This window comes from Lissotriton vulgaris, chromosome 3_1 (genome assembly GCF_964263255.1).
Source record: "Lissotriton vulgaris chromosome 3_1, aLisVul1.2, whole genome shotgun sequence".
Lineage (NCBI taxonomy): Eukaryota > Metazoa > Chordata > Amphibia > Caudata > Salamandridae > Lissotriton > Lissotriton vulgaris.
In genome coordinates, this window is record NC_141689.1 from 2090537805 (window position 1) to 2090558408 (window position 20604).

General features: G+C 44.6%; 1 protein-coding gene across 1 annotated transcript in view; it reads left to right on the forward strand.

Moving 5' to 3' along the window:
* The window catches only part of CLOCK (clock circadian regulator), a 1177342-nt gene that overhangs the window by 1003308 nt on the left and 153430 nt on the right, over positions 1-20604 (forward strand). Inside the window, exons 18-19 of the mRNA XM_086962635.1 lie at positions 13855-14013; positions 14212-14412. Coding sequence (XP_086818761.1) covers positions 13855-14013; positions 14212-14412 — 360 coding nt within the window. The remainder of the gene's footprint in view (positions 1-13854; positions 14014-14211; positions 14413-20604) is intronic.

Sequence of the window (20604 nt, forward strand, 5' to 3'; positions counted from 1 at the left end):
CTTGCTTGGTGCCAGATAGCCTTGTTTTTGGAAATCTAGAGGAACCATGCCCCAAGGCTGGAGGAAAGAATTGTCCAATTGGGCTATTTGTGAAGTTGTGGTGTTAAGAACTGAGCCGCAGAAAAGGCAACGATGCCTGACCAAATTCAATAACGAGTGGATGGATTATCTAGCGCATACACCGCCTTCTCCTAGGCTGCCAGTGGTTGACTCTCCCTCTGCAGATATCGGCGGCTTCCATGATCTGCTTGAGAGAGCATCAAAAGGTTTCGACCTTCCTATGCCCTTCAAGCAAGCGGAATGCTTCTTGTATGCTTTTAAGGCTTCCACTCGGCGTTCGGTTAGGGCAATCCCTTTTATCGACTTCATATGACAGGAAGGTATCAAGCTAATGAAGAATCCAGCGTCTGTGCCAGCAGTCATTTCAAAGCTGGATAAGAAGTACGGGGTGCCAGAAGACTCTCCGACATGTCTCATTGGCCACCCGAAGCCTGATTCAGTAATAATGCAGGCTGCTCAGAGAAGATCAAAAAAATATGCTTCTCCATGTACCACCCCGCCAGACAAAGAGGGGCATAGGTTGGACAATATTGGGAAGAGATTCTCCGCGCTGGCTGCTACAGCCATCAGAACCTCCAATGCCATGGCTATCCTTGGAAGGTATGATAGGCAAATGGGTTCAGACAGCGCGTCTTTTTTGGAATTCCTGCTGGAAGATAAGAAAAAGGAGATCCTTTCAGAAGGTGAGAGAGCCATTGATGTGGCTGTGGACATTGCCTCCACCACCTTTAGGCAGATGGTGGGTGCCGCAGCATTGCACAGGGATGGTTGGCTGAAAGTCCAAGCCTAGAAGTCTAAGCGAAGGTGCTGGACATGCCATTTGATGGAGATAATCTGTTCGGTAAGCATGTTGATGAAACACTCTAGGCTATCAAATCCAACACGGCTATGGCGAAATCCTTAGCCAATTTACAACAGGGGAAGAGGAAGCGTCCAGTTTATAGCTCTGACCCAGCCTCAACTGCGTTTTCAACCTTATTACCAACAATTTGTCTGTCCTCTGTACTCTGCTAAGTCCTTTCGGCAGATGCCTTCATCAACTTACTCCAGAGCTCCAGCTCGAAGATGTCCCGCTTCGGGAGCTATATCCCTTGACACAGGCAGAAGACAATGAGACTCATCAGGCACCTGCCACCCCAGTCCCACTTCATTTGGCTCAAGACTGCTCCAAATTCATTCTGCAATGGAACTCCATTTCGTCCAACAGATGGGTGTTAGATGTTTTCAATCATGGTCACACCCTAGAATTTTTTCAACAACCTCCAGATTATCCTCCTAGAAAGACTGCTCACCGCCATCTGGTGCTTCTCAAAAGGGAAATAAAACTCCTTCTCGACAAGCAGGCAATCGAGATAGTGCAGCATAGTCATTGCAACTTGGGATTCTACTCCCACTTTGTTCTCATAAAGAAAAGAACTGAAAAATGGAGGCAGGACATGGACCTCAGGTTGTTGAACAAGTTCATCAAAAACCAACCGTTTCAGATGCTGTCGCTCCAGGAGATTGTCCTTCTCTTGGATTCAGGAGAGTAGATGACCTCTCTGGATCTTCTGGATGTGTACTTTCACATTCCTATTCATCCAAAGCACCATCATTATCTCAGGTTCCAAGTGGCAGGGTGCCACTACCAGTTCAAGGTGCTGCCCTTCGGGCTGAAGACTGCGCCCAGAGTATTCACCAAATGCTTGGCGCCAATAGCATCCTTTCTCCGGCGTTCCGGTTACCAGGTCTTTCCCTACCTGGACGATTGGTTAATCAAGCCTCCGACATTTAAGGGTGCAAAAAAGTCAACGAACGCCTGCCTTCACCTTTTTTGCTCTCTGGGTCTCAATCTCAACGAAGGGAAGTCTTTGCACCTTCCTTCCAGGTCTCTGGTGTTTCTGGCAGCAAGATTAGACAACGACCTCTTGATGGCCTTTCCCACAGAAGAAATAATTTCTTGTCTTCTAGAGATGACTCAGTCCCTTTCTTCAAAAAAGTTTGTTTCTGTGAGAATTTACAAATCCATGTTGGGGATGATGTCATCTTGCATTCCGCTGATTCCTCACTATCGGTTGCGGATGAGGCCTCTCCAGGAACAGCTCGACCCCCAATGGGTACAAGCTTGAGGCTCCTTCAAGGACATTATTTCAGTCACGCTTCAGATGATCAGGGTGATGTCTTGGTGAAATGTCAAAAGCAATCTTTCACAAGGCCTATCCTTCCTTCCACCATAGCCTTTTATGGTTAGGACAAGGGATGCCTCCATGGAGGGATGGGGTGCTCACCTCCAGGAGCTTCAGGTTCATGGGATGTGGTCGGATCAGGAAACTCTATGCTGCATCAATCTGTTGGAGCTGAAAGCAGTGTTTCTAGGACTACGTTCCTTCCTCCCAAAGATAAAAGGTTCTTCAATCCTTGTCTGCACAGACAACACAACCACAATGTTTTACCAGCAGAAACAAGTTGGGACGAGATCGCCGGCTCTCTCAAGTCTAGCGGTACGAATTTGGAATTAGGTTAATTCATCACAATATCTCATTACAGGTCAAACACGTTCCAGGGCTGAATGAATGAGCCAATTTGCTCATTAGAGTTTCCAAGCTGTGCTACAAATGGGAAATGGACGCGGTTCAACAAAAAAAAAAATCTCGGTGTTAGGGATCGCCAACCCTGGATCTGTTTGCTACAGTATCCGACAAAAAATGTGAGTTCCCTCAACCAGGTTCCCTAGGAAATGCCTTCCATTTCTCCTGGGAAGGGACATTTGCCTAAGCGTTCCCTCCATTTCCACTGATACCCAAGGTCCTACAAAAAATAAAACTGGAACCTTGCTGCATCATTCTCATTGCCCCAGTGTGGGCAAGGCAATACGGGTTCACAGAGCTGTTTCGCCTATCAGAAGTCTCTCCAGTTCGTCTTCCTCCCTCAGAAGGTCTACTGTCTATGGACCAAGGCCAGGTGATTCATCAGAAAATTCAATCTCTTCAATCTCAATCTTCAATCTTCAAATTCAATCTGTATGTGAGTGGTCCTAGAAACTGTATTTAAACGCTGCTCTGTGTTTTTATGAACTTGCACATTTGCACATCTTTTTCTAAATATTAGAACTGGAGTCCTTTGCACAATCTTTGTTTTAAAGTTTTAGAACCTACCTTTTATTTCCCGCCGGACATTGCCTGTTCACTGTTGGTTCCTTGGCCCCACCCCAGCGGTACGTGGAAGTTAGGCAGCACCGCACTGCACTTGGGGTTGGCGGTCTAGTTTACTTCTCTGCCGCCAGTATTTAAACCACGCTGGGGCGACCGCGCTACCTGTATGTGAGTGGTCCTAGAAACTGTATTTAAACGCTGCTCTATGTTTTTATGAACCTGCGCATTTGCACATCTTTTTCTAAATATTAGAACTGGCGTTCTTTGCACAATCTTTGTTTTAAAGTTTTATTTTATTTCCCGCCGGACATTGCCTGTTCACTGTTGGTTCCTCCGCCCGACCCCAGCGGAACCCGGAAGTTAGGCGGGACCGCACTGCACTTGGGGTTGGCGGTCTAGTTTTCTTCTCTGCCGCCAGTATTTAAACCACGCCGGGCGACTGCAGCGGACGCGCCGAAGGTGCGTCTGCGACCGTCCGCGCCTGGCCCGTGCCGAGTGCCAGGAACCCTGGTGGTCCGGAGCCTTACAGGTATAGTCGATCCCAGCTTCTCGCTCTCTGGAGCGAGGTTTGTTGGTCCCTGGATTTATCGTCTCTAGCACTGATATTTCAAGAGGGTCTGGATGCCGACTGCTGTTCTCAGCCTTCGTCAGCCAGTAACAAGGTGCTTGAACATAGGAATAGGACCAGGAGACAGCACACGAGCGAACCAGGGGAACCAGACAACATTTGAGGAAGGGGGATAGGGGTACGGACTATCAATAAGGGGGGATTAATCAATGACCCGCAAGGTATAAATCAATGTACTGCCCAATGTATCTTATTGAATGTTCGTTCCATGGGGAAACATAAATATGAGGTGGAGGAACTGATTCAGGCATCCTCCCCAGATATACTTTTCCTGACGGAAACATGGACGGACAACACCGCTGCACCCGATTGGAATATTGTAGTGCCAGAGGGATATGCCATCATGTCACAGGATAGAGAAAAAGGTCGAGGTGGGGGAATAGCCATTATATACCGGGAGCATTTTAAGATACGGACAGAATCCATATAGGCCCTGCCGGCAGAGGCACTATGCTTTTGTATAAAATTAAATAATCTTACTTTGTTTCAGCGACTTGTTATGTATTGCCCACCTGGGGCTAGGCTGCCCTTCTCCCAAACTTTACAGACACTGTTGGAGTCTTTTACCGATTCCCTCCCTCTCACTATTCTGGGTGATTTTAACTATCACCTAGAACTGTCAAATAACTCAGAGTCTGCTAAATTGCTGGACACTCTGGAGGCCTACAGTTTCGGACAATTAGTAACCGGACCGACCCATAAGGCAGGTCATACCTTGGATGGCATCATTACAAATGATCCGGAGATTGAGCTGGGGACATATCTACCTTAGCTTGGACGGATCATAAGGCCATTCATTTCACTATCAAAACCATACAGCCCATTTGAGAACCCAGCACCAAACCTGGTAAAGTAAAGGTCCGGGGTTGGAATAATGTTCAGGGCAGTGATTTTGAGTTGGCGTTGGATGTTGGTCCTGATCTGCCTACATCGGACAATAATGTTGCAGAATTTCAGTTTAATGAATGGCTTGAGGTAGCGGCCAGTGTGGTAGCCCCTGAGAAAGTATTAACAGTAAGGAGGCCAAGGATATTCTCGCCTTGGTACAGTCCTCAGCTCTAAGTTCTAAAGGTGGAATGTAGGAGAGCAGAGAACTTGTGGAGACAAGACTACAGTGAGAGTAGGAAAGAAATCTATAATCACGCACTCCAGCGATATAAAAACGCGATAACTGTGGCTAAAGAGCATTATTTTACAACTAAAATCAGAGATGCGGGTAATTCCAATAAAGAACTTTTTAGAGTGGTTAACTTTTTGGCAAAACCACAGCAGAAAAATGCTTTTAAGGCAGACCAGGAGATGCGCAACAATCGGAACTTTTCTTTCAAAATAAGGTCCAAGTAATACATGATGACCGATTAAACATGCAGGGGTCTTGCAATGCTAATGGGTATTCAGAGGAGGAGCTGCCTCTAACGCAGTGCAGATTGTCCTGCTTTCCAGAAATGGCAAATGAGGAGGTGCAAATGCTGCTCCTTTCTATAAAATCAGGCTCTCCTAGGGACCCATGCCCTCCTGCTATTATGCATCTGGCCTCCAAGAAGATCTGTGAGAGGTTGACGCCCCTCATTGATCAAGTATTGGAGACTAGTTCATATCCTACATTGTGGAAACAAGCGGCCATCAGACCATTGCTCAAAAAACCCAATCTGGATCCGCAGGTGCTGAAGAATTATCGTCTGATTGCTGGATTACCAATGATGGCGAAGGTCATTGAGAAATCATTAAATAAGGTGTTGAGTGACTATCTGAATCTAAACAATTTGTTAGACTCAACACAACATGGCTTTCGTGCCTGTCATTCCACCGAATCGGCCTTGATTGTTGAAACTGAGGAAATACGGAGGGTTGTGGATGGTGGGGGCAGGGCGGTCCTTATACTCGTAGAACTATTGGCAACATTTGACACCCTGAATCACAAAATTTGGTTTGGGACAGACTGAAGTCTGAGAGTTTTCATCTTCCATGCGGGGTTCCTCAGGGATCAGCTTTATCCCCTACACTGTTCAATATCTATGTCACCCCGTTGGCTAGGCTCATCAGAAGGTATGGCTTCGCATTGGTATCTTGCGCTGATGTCTCACAACTTGTTATTTCCATCTGCAAGCAGCCGGAGGCCACAGCTGTTACATTTCATGCTTGCCTTTCCGAGATCATTACCTGGATGAACCATAATTTTCTGAAGATCAATACAGATAAAACGGAGGTGTTAGAATTTGGAGGGGGACCGCCGTGTGGAATGACTCTTGGTGGCCAGTCGAGGCTGGGAAGTGTCCGGTTCCCGTTTCTAAGGTTAGGAACCTTGGGGTCATCTTTGATGACAAGTTAAATTTCTCTGCTCAGGTTAACAGTCTGACGTCATCCTCTTTCTTTCTCTTAAAAACATTAAGAAAGATCTTCCCATTTATCTCACGTGAGCTACAAAAGAATGTAATGGTGAGTCTTTTCCTGTCTTAATTAGATTATTGTAATGCCCTTTTTATGGGCATAGACAAAACACAAATGGGAAAGCTCCAGTCTCTTCAGAAAGCAGCAGTAAGGTTGCTTCTGAACATTCCTAGGGGTTGCTCAACTTCAACAGGCATTAAATCGTTTCATTGGCATCCGGTGCAGCAGCGTATGGATTTCAAGGCATTATGCCTGGCTCACAAAGCGCTTTATGGAGGCGGCGCCAACGAGGTTTCCACATTTTTCAGGCCCTATACCCCCGCACGCCCTTTAAGATCCACTAAATTGGGTCTACTTAAGACAGCTAAGATTAGGCGGGCAAGGTGGGGTGGTAGGACATTATCAAATGGGGCAGTGCACCTATGGAATAGACTACCTCTGGCCATGAGATTCCAAGCCGACAGAAAATTGTTTAGGAAGGACTTGAAGACACTTCTTTTTTCTGTCATCTAAGTTGTTGAAGCTGCAGTTTCTGGATCTTTTCACATACATCAGCGCCAAGACACAACGGCAATCGAGCGCTTTATAAACTTTTTATCCAATCCTATCCTTCACTTGTCGGCCTGTCTCTTAACCACACTGAGTTTGAGGACATAGATATTTCTGAGGAGTGCCGTTCCATTCTTAACAAGGCCTGTGCTCCCTCCACTGTCAAGTACTACTCATCCAAGTGGAAAAGATTCTGCTGTGCAAATCACACTATTCATCTCCGGAGGAGGTTTTGCCATATCTCTTGTCGCTAGAAAAAGCTTCTCTCTCTCATTCCTCTGTAAAAGTCCATTTGGCTGCAATTTCTACGTATATGAGACGTTCAAACCAGTGGCTCTTCGTTGTCTGTTCGCTCATGGTAGGCCTCAGTTACTGAGGTTTATTAAGAATTCTTACTATCATTATTATGTGTATTTCTATTATGGTTATTATTATTATTATCTCTCCCAAATCTTATTTATGTGTGTGTGTGTATATGTATATATATATATATATATATATATATATAGATATATATATATATATATATAGATAGATAGATAGATAGATAGATAGATAGATATATGTGTATTTTATAACCGCAGAAGTTAAGTTGCTTGGTTCACTTCCGGTGATGGCATTATACCGCATGGTGGGATGGTTCACCTGTTTTTCCCACCTTCGATTGTTATTATGTACTGCTTATTAGTCTGATTCAAGCATGTACATCTGTAAAAGATCTGCCCCTGCCAACCAGACTAACAAACCGATGTCTGAAACGGCAGAACCCATTTGATAACTGACATAATCCGGGTGACCAATCAGGGGCCGTAGGGGAACACACCTCCTCAACTGATAAGCCAGTGTAATCATGACACCGCTAACATGTAAACAAGCACCGAAAACGGAGGTTTTCTCCCGCCAATATTATTTAAGCATCAATAACGGGATAAACAATAGACAGAATGTTAAAAATTGTACCATTCAGGAATTTGTTTATATATCAAATACGTGCCTATGTAAATAAAATAAGAAACAAAGAAATGTATTTTAAAATGCCATAGAATTGAGTGAACACGTACAATTGATGGGGTGTAACATATGATTGCCATGGGAACTAATGAGTGCCAATTAAGTATAACCATTATGACACATGTGAGAGTTTAAACATGTATAAAAGCGTCATTTTGTTTAGTCAGATGTTAGTGAGCAAGGCGGAGGTTGCCGCCGAAACGCGTCTGAGCAGAAGTTGATATGCAATAAAAATCTTGAACTAAGATACACGGAGTCAGCGCCTTCTTGGATGGTGAAGTTTGGTGTGGTATTAATATATATATATATATATATATATATATATATATATATATATATATATATATATATATATATATACACACACATACATATATATATATATATATATATATATATATATATATATATAGATATATATATATATATATATAGATATATAGATAGATAGATAGATAGATAGATAGATATATGTGTATTTTATAACCGCAGAAGTTAAGTTGCTTGGTTCACTTCCGGTGATGGCATTATACCGCATGGTGGGATGGTTCACCTGTTTTTCCCACCTTCGATTGTTATTATGTACTGCTTATTAGTCTGATTCAAGCATGTACATCTGTAAAAGATGCAATACGAGAGAAAAAACAAGTTCCTTACCTGTACACTGTGGTTCTCCAGTATTGATATCTTTTATAGATCCACATACGGCTTACCATCCTCCCCTTTACAGGTGCACCCTTCCATACCTCTTTTATTTAGCTAACTATACTCGAGCTCGAAATATGAGGTATGGGGAAGATTCAAGCATGTGAATCTATAAAAGATATCAACACTGGAGAACCACAGTGTAGAGGTAAGTAACTTGTTTTTCCCCTTCCTTGTATTCCTGAGCGGGTTTTGGATGCCGAGAGGGAATGATATATTAGAATGCGTTGGTGTCTGGCCAGCAGTGATAGCTAGGAGATCAGGACAGTTGGCAGGAGGATGATGAGCCGACAGGACCTTCTTGCTGTTGCTGTACCCTAGGGGCCTAATGCAAAGTAAATACCTTATCTCCTACCTGTATGACTCCAGTCTCTTGCATGAAAACCCTGCCCTCCAGCTACAACAGTATCCTTAATTGAAACTTGCTTGCAGTTTTTACCAAACCTATATTGAGTACAGATAGAAAATGTTATTGCACAGTTAGGCTTGCTTTAGTAAGTTAGTTCCACAACCCAGACACAAGACCAAAGGTACGAGCTAGAAGGTCCTGCCAATCAGGAACGCCTTATGAAATAAAACTTCCTCTGGAAATTAGCTTCACCCAATAAGGAAGGCTAATCTCTGGCAGTGTCACTGCCTTTCCAACAATAATCAATATTTATATTTTTCCAAACCAGGCAAAGATTTATTGGAATGTGCCTTATAATCAACATTGACACTAAGCTATTTACAAAATGAGTAACCACAAAACTAGAATCTGTTCTGTGTCCTACCTTCTTTTACAGCTGTTTATGTCACTTCATTATACAAAATTTTTAAAAGTAGTGTCAATTGATACAATAACAAAAATACAGTTAAAAAAGGTCTCAAAAGGTTTGAGAAGTGCTTTGAAGTTTTAAAAATGTAAATCAACCCATTTTGTGTATCAAAGCTGCTGAAGATCATAATGCAATAGTGTTAACCGCTTGATTAGAGGATTGCAGCAACTATTAGAAAATGTTTTACCTTCTTAGTTACCCATTAGAGGGCATGATTGCTTTGAAAATATATAGTATATACAAATTATCTATTATAGTATGCATTTTACTATTTTACCTTAGTCTGAGTTTCCTCAGGAGATGTACTGAGAGGTATGTAATAAGTATATGCAGCTAGAAAGTGTGTTCCTGAGCTCCCATATAAATCCTTCGCAGTATGATTTCTATCGATCCCATATACATTCAAAGGTATTTTCTGTTTATTTAGTGTATATATGGTTCTCTCATGCATTGCCATTCTGTTGCCCATGCCATCACTTTTGGGAATGTACATGGTTTCCCAATGCCAAAGGATACATGTTTTTGTTGTGGATAATGCATTTGCCGTCCAAGTGAGCCAGTGTGAGGTAGTGCTTTCTGTATTCATAGTTTCCATAAGGATGGCACATTTTTTTAAAGGGACAGATGAAGGACTGCTACCTCTGGCAGCAGGCATCAACGAGAGGGGGTGGGGGGTTACGCACTCAACTAAAATAAAAATAAATGGGCATGTTCGTGCAAGTATAAACTTACAATATATTAAGAGAAACACTTACCTGACAGGACCTCCTGCTCCGGACCTCGTTGCGCTGCAGCCCGCCCTCCAGGAAACTCTCTTGCCCAATCAGGCCGCTGCTCTCACCAGCATGAGAGAGCGGCCTATTTCGGTGCGCCACAGCGCTATAGAGGCCTGCAGTTGCTGTAACCCAGCTGTCTGGGTGATAGGACCACAGTATGTGTACCAAATCACATCTATAAGCTCCGCACATCCAACATTTATCATCGGAGTTAAACCCACTGAAGTCTGAATGGTGTCCAATACCAATCGTGCATAATCTTCATTAAAATATATATCACACTAGTCCCGGTTAGGTTTGCGAGGCTGTCAATGCGGGTGGTGCGAGTTAGGGTTACCTGAGAATGCACAACGTTTCCTCCACTTCAACAGGAAATACTCAGATGCTTCTGCATGCTTCAAATAAAGTTTTTTATGGCTCCAAACGACTGGTTTCGGCTTTTGCCTTGCTCACGCTCATGAAAAAACAAATGCCACATTTGTCATTATCAACACTCCGTACAAAATAGTAGAGGGACTTCACCCCTATAGTGTATACAAAACAGTACCTACTATGGCGGCCAATTTAACATGTTATAAAATTCATTTTATCTATACCAACATTATGTTACTTAATGTACCCACACGCAAAAGACCATTAGTAATATCCAGGATACGGATAAAAGCATGATTGGAACAACCGACTTATAAGGAAAATGCAATGGCTTAGATATTAAGGCAAAATAAATAGCATCTATATAGCATTGCTATAATTCATCCAATGCATTTAGCTGAATAGCAGCGGTGTATCGGCGCGTTAAGCAATACAAGTACGTTAAAGATCAATTGCAGCTAATATATGACAATAATGCCCTAGTGGGCAATCTAGCCGCACAGAATTGCATCTTGTTGTCACAGTGCATATTGTATCCACAGTAATTTATCTTGCCCCAGTGGCCATGCATTAGCATTGTTCGTATATCCGCACAATGATCACAGTAGGTTATAATTGCATGTTTAAGATGTTCCCATAGTTTTTTGGCCGCAGTTGAAGGAAAAAGTGCCCGCACCTAGAAATAAAATTGCCAAATTTTAAAATACAGTTAAAAAGGAAGATTCACCAACAAACCTTACAGCTTTACATCTTGCAGTCCATAAAATTTAGCCATTCAATTGGTTGGCCAATTCTTCACTTGAATTCAAGCCATTGGGTACCAAAGTTTCAAAATCAATAATATATCTTGACTCAAGCTTACGCAATAGGAGTTCACAGTTGCCTTCCCTTAAGTTAGTAAATACTGCGTCAATCACAACCATTCTCATTAACAGAACAATGGAAACATTCACCCCCCAGTCACAAAAACACAGGTTTAACCAGTGTTTCTTTGGTCATCACGCCACTCCGCTTTGGACCCGGCCATATGCAAATCAGTCTTCACCCTGTTCCTCATGGGAACAGTACAGCCTGAACTGCCAAGCCAGGTCCTCCGTGGACCGGATGCAGCATCCTGAAACTGGTTTTGGGGCATCGACCCTCATCAGCCAGGCTAGCTTGAATACAGTGGCGCAGTGGGCTTGGGACCCACATCTGGGCATACCCTTCCCACTTAGAGCAACAAAAGAAAAAGGGACAAATGATGGACGGAATGCTGAACAATGCAAAGAGTCACCTCCGTCACAAAATCTGGGTTTAATCCATCGTTCTTTTGCTTACCACACCACCTCAGTTTAGACACAGCCATATGCAAATAAGTCTTGACCCTGTTACTCATGGGAACAGTCCAGGCTGAACTGCCAAGCCAGTTACTGCCTGGACTGGAAACAAGCATCCTGGGCCTGGTTTCCGGGCATCACCCCTCATCAGCCAGGCTAGATTGAATCAAGTGGCACAGTGAGCCATGTCTGGGAATACTTTTCCCACTTAAGGCGATGAGAGGAACAAATAATGAACGGAATACTGAACAATGCAAACATTAATTCTCAGTCGCAAAGATCTGGGTTTAATCCATCATTCTTTTGCCCATCACGCCACCCCAGTTTGGACCTGAAAAGGGTACTAGGGTGCTTGTTTCCAATCCATTAGGACCCGGCCTAGCAGTTTGGGCTGGATTGTTCCGATAGGGACCCCAGGGTCTAGACTGGTTGGCATATGGCTGGGTTCAAACTGGAATGGCATGAGGAGCATGAAAACGATGGATTTAAATGCAAATGTACATGTATTTATATAGCGCAAACCACCCACATCGCAGGCATCTAAGCGCTTGCTTAGGGAACCCGTCCTGGTATTCCCCTGTGAGATAACCCCGGCAGGGTATCCACAAGGTGAAAGCCAGGCATCCCGCCGCGAGGGGCCGTTGTGGAGATTAAGCAAGCTATTGCCCAGAGTCGCAGAGTGTGAACCCGTGAGTCGAGTAGGCACCGGAGCGAGAATTATCGAGTCCGTGGAATTATTGAGCCCAAGCCCCGTCGAGACGGGGAATTGAACCCTGGTCCAGGGCCGATCTCAGCTTCCGGGTCTGCCGCCTCTAACCCCTGAGCCACACTTAGGCCCGATCTCTGTACTGGGGTGAATGTATGACATTGTTCTGCATTCTGTCCATCAATTGTTCTTTTTGCTTTTGCCTCCCAAGTGGGACCGGTATGCCCAGACGTGTGTCCTGTGCTTTCCATGCAACTGGAGTCAAGCTAGCCTGGCTGATGAGGGTTGAAACCCTGAAACTGGTCCTAGGATGCTTGTTTCCAATCCAGGGAGGACCTGACTAGGCAGTTCAGGCTTGACTTTTCCAATAGGGAGCAGGGTCAATACTGATTTGCATATAGCTGATTTCAAACTGGAATGGCATGGGATGTAAATTATGAAGGATTTAGTCCCAGATCTCTGTACTGGGGTGAATGTATGACATTGTTCTGCATTCTGTCCATCAGTTGTTTTTTTTGCATTTGTCACCCCAAGTGAGACGAGTATGACGAGTCGTGGGTCCCATGCTCTTCATGCCACTGGAGTTCAGGTAGCCTGGTTGATGAGGGGTGATACCCTAAAACCGGTCCTAGGATGCTTGTTTCTAGTCCAGGGAGGACCTGGCATGGCAGTTCAAGCTGAACTATTCCCATAGGGAGCAGGGCAAAGACTGATTTGCATATGACTAGGTTCAAACTGGAATCGCATGGGGAGCAAAAAAACTATGAATTTAGGCACAGATCTCTGTACTCCGGTGAATGTATGACATTGTTCCGCAGTATGTCCTTCAGTTGTTCTTTTTGCATTATTTACAGCATGGGCTTTCGGGCATATTGCTTACAGAACAGTCCGAGGTTTTCTGTTAAGATTCTTTACTCATTAAGCTGAACATTTTGAATTATTTGATCCTGGCATTTGTTCCTATTGAGGCAGATACCGTAGTACCACTTAAAAAATAATGCACATGTGACATAAAATGTGTTTAATTGGCTGATACAAATAAAACATCGGGGGGACAGTCCCATCACACAACAAGCTGAGTTCTACAGCTTAGGAATTTATAGTAGTGGAAAACAAATGTACGATAAGCAACACATGTTGACATACTAGCCAATGCCACACTTATTTCAAATTTCAGACTATATGAAGCTTATTGAAATCTCCAAATCCCCTGAAGTCCAAAGATAGGTGCAGTACATGCGGTCGTTTTTCAAGCTTTTGTCACCCATAGCCAAAACTAAGCACCAGATTATCTGTTTTGTACTGTTTCTAATAGAGATTTAATAAATGAGTAGCCCCATGTGATCCTTTGGTATTATACATTCGCTAAAATCTGAATATTGATGTTTCAGCCAATGATTCAGTTCACTGCGCAGATAGGAGCAATGCAGCACCTTAAAGACCAACTAGAACAGAGAACACGACTGATAGAGGCGAACATTTACCGTCAACAAGAAGAGTTGCGCAAAATACAAGAACAGCTTCAGCTTGTTGATGGCCCAGGGCTTCAAGTGAGTATGATTTATTTTGGCTTGGATTCTGAAATTTACATATTTTGTAAACGACTTTGAGTGCTTATGACATCCTTTGCTTGGATTCAGAGTTCCACTTATTTTGTAAACAGCTTTAAGTGATCTGTCAATTTAAGAAGCAACACTTTGTTATTGTATGTTCTTACTACTTGAAATAATTCGCTGATTTTCTTAAAGATGTTTTTACAGCAGCCAACCAATGGATTAAACTTTGGTTCTATGCAGCTCTCTTCTGGAAGTTCATCTCATAATCAACAGCTTACACCAACAAATGTGCAAAACCAAACCATTCAAACCAACCATATTCAAGGAGGTCTTAACACTGGACATCTTGGAACTCAACTTAGTCAGCAGCAAACTTTGCAAAATACAAATCAGGTAATATAAGTTTTTTAGGGAACCAAATTAAGATCTGTATATTCAGTGGATTTTAAAAACCTGAAATATAATACTTGAAAACACATAGGAAAGACCAATGGCCTAATGCATGAATGGAAATTGGCCTCTTCATCACTTCATTGTGTTGTAACAAAAAGCTTCAAATTGGGATGAAGTGGGCCACTCACACCCCTGGACTCCTTTGTCACTGTATCTGCTGCTCTGTTGAAATGTGTTTTCCTGAAAAATTAGAAAAATTGAAAGACAAATTACTTATGTAAAACAAATGAAACCCAAATACACAATCTTAATGGAGACTAAAAAATATGTTTGTGACATGAAGTAGTCAGCCAGAGAAAACAGTATGATATTTTGTATTATTGTGTAGTGAAGAACCCTAAAATTGTACCTTAAATATAGACACCGATTTTTTTCATAAAATGTATTGCTTTTGGTATTAATTGTAACACATACGATAAGGAAGTCATGTACCTTGTCGTGAACATAGAACATTATGTATTTACTTCACTTCAATTTTAACTTCTATTTTTGCTTCAGTACCCTTGTCCCTCTGTATGGTGGACCCAGTGTGCAGTCTGCATTGGTAGCATTACACCTGTTAAGCCTGTTCATGAAGATATAGATTTCTTTAAGCATGCACGTTTTTTCCTTCATCAGTACTCCTCTCTGCTGATTTACAAAACTCCAGATGCCTAATGAAAAGGACTCCGGTTCCAGCAAGACATCTTACATTGACATCTCTTTCAACAATATAACTAGTGATCTACAATGGCTAGAATCAGTATTTCTGAGACTTCTAACTGCAGATTCCTCATCTTGTCAGTTTCCCCAGTTACCAGATTGGATCTGGAAACCTTCTAAGCAATTCCCCTGCACATTGGTAGGTGGAAACTTGCAGCTCCACATCTGAACCATCCTGCCTAGATGCAATGTCGGGACCCTCCGGATTTGCGCACTATCATCAGTTCCTTTCTTTCCATTTCTTCCGATATGGATCCAGAGCTCATCAAATTCTGTCTGTTTGATTGACTTTGTTTCCCAAAATATCTTCTCAGTGTGCCGACATGTCTCCCCTGAAACAACAGATTTTAAGATGTGTTGACACTGTGATCAACAGATGTCAGTGACTGACGCGCACAAAGTTTCCTCTGCTGCCTTGGCTCCAAGCATGACTCTGCCTAAACCAGCCCCGGAGCAATATCTGATGCTTCGTTACACACCGCAACCGAAGCCCCCAGCCCAAATCTCAACACTATCACAAATGTCACTAAGGCTGGAAACTGAGCCAATACTGTTATCAGAATCTAAGACCCATCCTTCTCCAAAACAAAGGTCCTAAAAACCATGCCATTTCACCTATTTGGATCCAGAAACATATAGCCCATATAATGATGACACTGGATATAATGCCTGTTATGATGAAAGCCATATATTTGATGACTTCTAGGAGTCCAGGACACCTCTCCAGACATTAGTCTGGCCTCCCTCAGCCCGACTATGGCAACAGACAAATTCACATCCTTTGTCACGGTGATCAGGAGAGTAGCAGAGGCTTTGGAACTTACTCTGTCCACAGCAGAAGTTAAAACAAATGTCCTCACCGAGGTCCTCGATCCTGGACGAAGCAGCCAAGAACTTCTGCTCCCATTCAACGCCAAGACAAGATTTTGCCCCCAAGTGAATTGGTAAGTGGCAAGGCAGCATAGGCCTGCTCACGGAGAGCTTGGTTGCTCTGGCATCCATGAGTCTCCTGAACCCTAGCCTTCCCTACCACCCCTCCTGACAGAAAGTCTCAACTAATGGAGACATTCACCAAGTGAATGATTTCTTTCACCAGTCTTGCCCTAAGTTTGCCTTTTTGATGAATTGTCTAACGTTGGGGCACAAGAGATCTGTCAGGAATTGGCGGCTCTACAATTGACACTTAAATCAGAGCTCCCCACTCATCAATTGGGCCATCTATTAGACCCGATCTTTGCCAACTGGGGTGCCTTAGAAATGGCTTACAGTTCCATGGTCTGACCATTTTTTGATCTTTTTCAGGGCCTGGATGCCTCTATCTCACTTACCGGAGAAACCAGACACCAAGAAAAAGCATAGGAAGTGGGCTAGATTTTCGCAAGCCAATTTTAATACGGCCCTATCTCAGGGTGGGCTACCTGGCGGCACAGACATCGACTCTGCCTGTGACGCACTGGACAGGCGTATCGAGGAGGCACTAGATAGTAATGCTCCATGATCCTTGAAATCATCGGGTATGCAATTAAAATCTGCTCCCTGGATCAGTGACGAACTTAGAATAGCCAAGTCAGCCTGTAAACGCCTTAAAAGAATGTGGAGAAGAAATTTTTGAGCTCTTATTTAGAGTGAATATAAAGCTAGTCTTAAAAACGATCACTCTCTTATTAGGAAGGCTCGGGCCACCTATTATAAAGAGAGGATCAGTACAGCAGAGAACACGACTAAGAAACTCTTTACCGTTTTTAAAGAGATATCTTCCCTAGCAACAACTACAGCTCCTAACATCGACTCAGTGGATTCTTGCAATCTGGTGGCTGACTTCTTTGCGGAGAAGGTGGGGAGGATTTATTCTACCTTCCCGGATTCAGCACGCAATGGTTGCTTGGATGATGATGGGATGTCTAACATAGTGGAGGCAGAACGTCTCGGTGAATTCACTGTCCCTTCATGTGACATTCCTAATAAGGTAGCCCTAAGTATCAAGTCAGGCTTGCCTAGAGATCCTGCTACCCCCAAGGTGCTAAGAGGGAGCATGGAGATTTTTGAGCCCTACATTAGACACCTCCTTGAGCTCTCTTTTATTTCAGGAACGGTCCCTAAAAAAAAAAAAGAAATTGAATCTTGGCACGAGCCAATTGGAAAATTTGCACCCTGTTGGACCAGGTCCTTTTGGCAGGTTCACCCCGAAACTTTTTGCTTTTTTCCTAGCCTATTTCTGTAACCTGGTGTTGGTGATTTTAGGCCTCTGCGCACTTTTTCACTGTGGTTCAGTGTAAAGTGCGTGCGCTCTCTGTGTATGTGTGGAGTGACCTGCCTTCCCATAGGAATGCATAGGGAATATGTGTGACCATGGTAGTTCCTGATGTGTGGAGTGTGCAGGGTCGTGTTTGGTATGTGCGAACTCGTGAGATCGAATGCTGTGCGATGTGTGCGGCTTTATTGTATCTGGTGTGGAAGTGCCACTTCTAGAAGTTGGCATGTCTGTGCAGTGAATGTGAATTGGCTTTCTGGCTTGTGATTGGCTGGAGCTGGCTGGTGTGCCTGGCTCCAGGAGTCAGGATGGGTCTGCCCCAGTGGTGAATGGAGATATATGCATGTTGATGGCAGGGAGGAGTTGCACCTGGGACCTGAATAGGGCTGGGCCTGCCCTCCACAATTCTGGCTCCACCCCCTGTGGTGTGTCTGATGTCCCTAGCCTGGCCAGTAAAAGGGAGAGAGGGGCAGAGAAAAACCAAGTGCTCAGGAGTTTCCCATAACCAGTTGCAGCTGGTTCTCCCATTGCCTGCACCCTGCTAGACAAAGGATTTTGCTGTATAAAAAGGGTGCTGGGACCCCATGAATATGTTCTTGTTTTTCTAACTTGAAACAACCAGGAGCGTGTTGCTGCTGAAGCCCTGGGGAAGGCTTGCCTCCCTGGGTGGGCCTGCCCAGCCCCTGGATGACCGATGGACTTTCCCTGGGAACCTTTGCCTGTGTTTCCTGGCTTGCAGACTGCTGGGGACCCTTTCTTTACCTTTCCCCAGGCTTGTTGAAGCCTAAGCACCCTGTGAGTGCTTTTTAAAGAGAAGGCTGGTGACTTTGCCCTAAGCGCTTAGAGAGCGCTTCTATTTTGTGCCTTTGCAGCTCTGGGCTGCTGTCTAGGGATTCCCCCGTCATAGCCGCCTATTTTGTTTATCTTTAGCAGGTGCCCACCCTGCTTTATGGCCGCCGTGCCGCTGTGTATTTAAATTGCGCGGGTGCCCACCCCGCGACTTTGCCCGTATTCCTGTTCTTAATTTACGGGTGCCCACCACGCTCTGATGCCCCCGATTTAGAGGGAGCCTACCCCTCGTAGAGTGGCTCGCTGCTGCCGTGAACCGCGGCCCGCCTGGTTGTGGGCGGGGCCTGCGGACGGAAGCAGGAAGGTAAGTGCGGCAGGAAGTGGTGCGATAGAGGAGGTCTGGAGCCTACCCCACCTCCTCAACTGCTGGTGATGAGCCCCGGTCCTGAGATGGGGGACCGGGTGAAGATGCCGGTGTGAGCTATGCGGCAGGGCTTCCATGTAGAGGACAGAGCCCAGCACGCTGCACCATCGAGGCTCCCCTGGCCGAGTTCCCACGCCCGCGCCCCAAGAGGAAGGCAGCATGGTGAGCAGGGCTCCCGTGATCGGGAGGGAGCCCTGCTGGAGGTACAAGAGTCCCCCGGCGCCAAAGCCCGGTAAGTGAGGGCTGGGCAGGGGGATGGCAGTCTCATTCCCCCGAGCGGCCCCGGATGGCAGAGGGCCGCTCTATCCCTTGTGGAGAATGTCTTCAGAGCCTACGTGGCTCCACCGAGGGGGGGGAGTTTATTTCAAGGAGCCGTGCGCTCCACAGTGGCAGGGGACATTCAGTGCGGCCCCGAATGGCAGGGGGTCGCCCCAACATTTTGTTATTATCTCCAGAGCCGCGCTGCTCCCGTGCTTGGGGGCATTTTTGTTTTAAAAGCCTACGTGGCTCCTACACCTGAGGGGGCATTTTGCATTTCGAGCCCACGGGGCTCCCACGTTTTTGTACATTCGTTACTCAGAGCCTAGAGGGCTCCAGCAATTGGCGCAGTTTGCTCCAAGAGGGCCACTGAGGGCCCCTGTCGTAGATTTGGCTGTTACACAGCTGCCCAGCAATTAATGGGCAGCTGCACCGTTTAGGTTTTGCTTTCTAGGGACATGTCTTGGACTCAAGAGTGAGTCGCAGTCCTTCATCCCTACCTTGGCCTTCCCGAGCTGCGCAGCACTTAGTGCCAGCTGCAGCGTTTAGGCCCTGTTCTTGTCCCCAGCTGCCCAACAAGTAGTGGGCAGCTGCTACGTTTAGGTTTTGGCGCAGTGGCGCAACCTGGACCCTAATGTGATTTTTGCGCAATGTGATTTTCCACTATGTTTGTGATGATACTTGCCTAATGTGATTCATGGGCTAAAGTGATTATGGTGCTAGGAAATGTAATGCATTAGTATGCTTTACGAACCCTGTATCTGATACCTCTAAAACTTTGGTTTATGATTATGAGGTTGTTTTACCTATGTAGGTTTATGCTATTGAGATGTTTTCACTCTGAGTTACGCCCCTAAATGTGAGTTATTCTTAGGGGGTAGGGTCTAATGTGTTTAGACTAGTGAGGAGATTGCCTACTGTATTTATACTGATTAGGCCAGAATGTGATCTATGCGTAATGTGCAATGCCTTTATGCCAATGATACCTCTAAATGTGTTTTCATGCCTAGGAGGTTGTTTTGCCTAGTATAGTTTATACCAGTGAGTTTGTGTCCCTGCGTGATCTATGCCTGTGGTTATTAGTATTGCGTAGTGTGTATCTACCTTTTACCAGTGGTTACTGGTTGGGGTCTATAATTGTTATTTGGTGTGGCAGTTACACTAAGTGCTATTTGTACTAAGTGCTGATTCTGACAGTGGCCCACGTAGCCCTGTCCTGTGTAAATAATTCCTTGTGAATATTGCCTGTGCCAGTTGGCACAATGTATATTGTGTGATTACTATCTGATGTGTTTTGAGAATACAAAAGTTATTTCTATATAACCTTGTGTGGAGTTCCTTTTGTGGTTTGCCTGGGATGTTGTTGCTGTGAGCGTGCGCAAATGCTTTACACATGGCCCCCGGAATAAGCCTGTCTGCTCGTGCCAAGCTACCAAGGGGGTGAGCAGGGGTTATCTTGGCGTGTGACTACCTTACCCTGACTAGAATGGTGGTTTCTGCCTGGCTTTGGCGTAAGCCTTAGCCAACCAGAAATCCCAGTTCTAACATTGGTGATCAGCGGTTAGGATTAGGACTTGTGTTTGCGCAGTACCACAGCGATAACTGGCTACATTACAAAATTCTGCATTTTAGATCGCCGCATGTTGGGGATTATTGTTTTTGATTTTGTTTTTCCTCAAGAGTGTCATTTTCAAATGGTGTTCCTGCG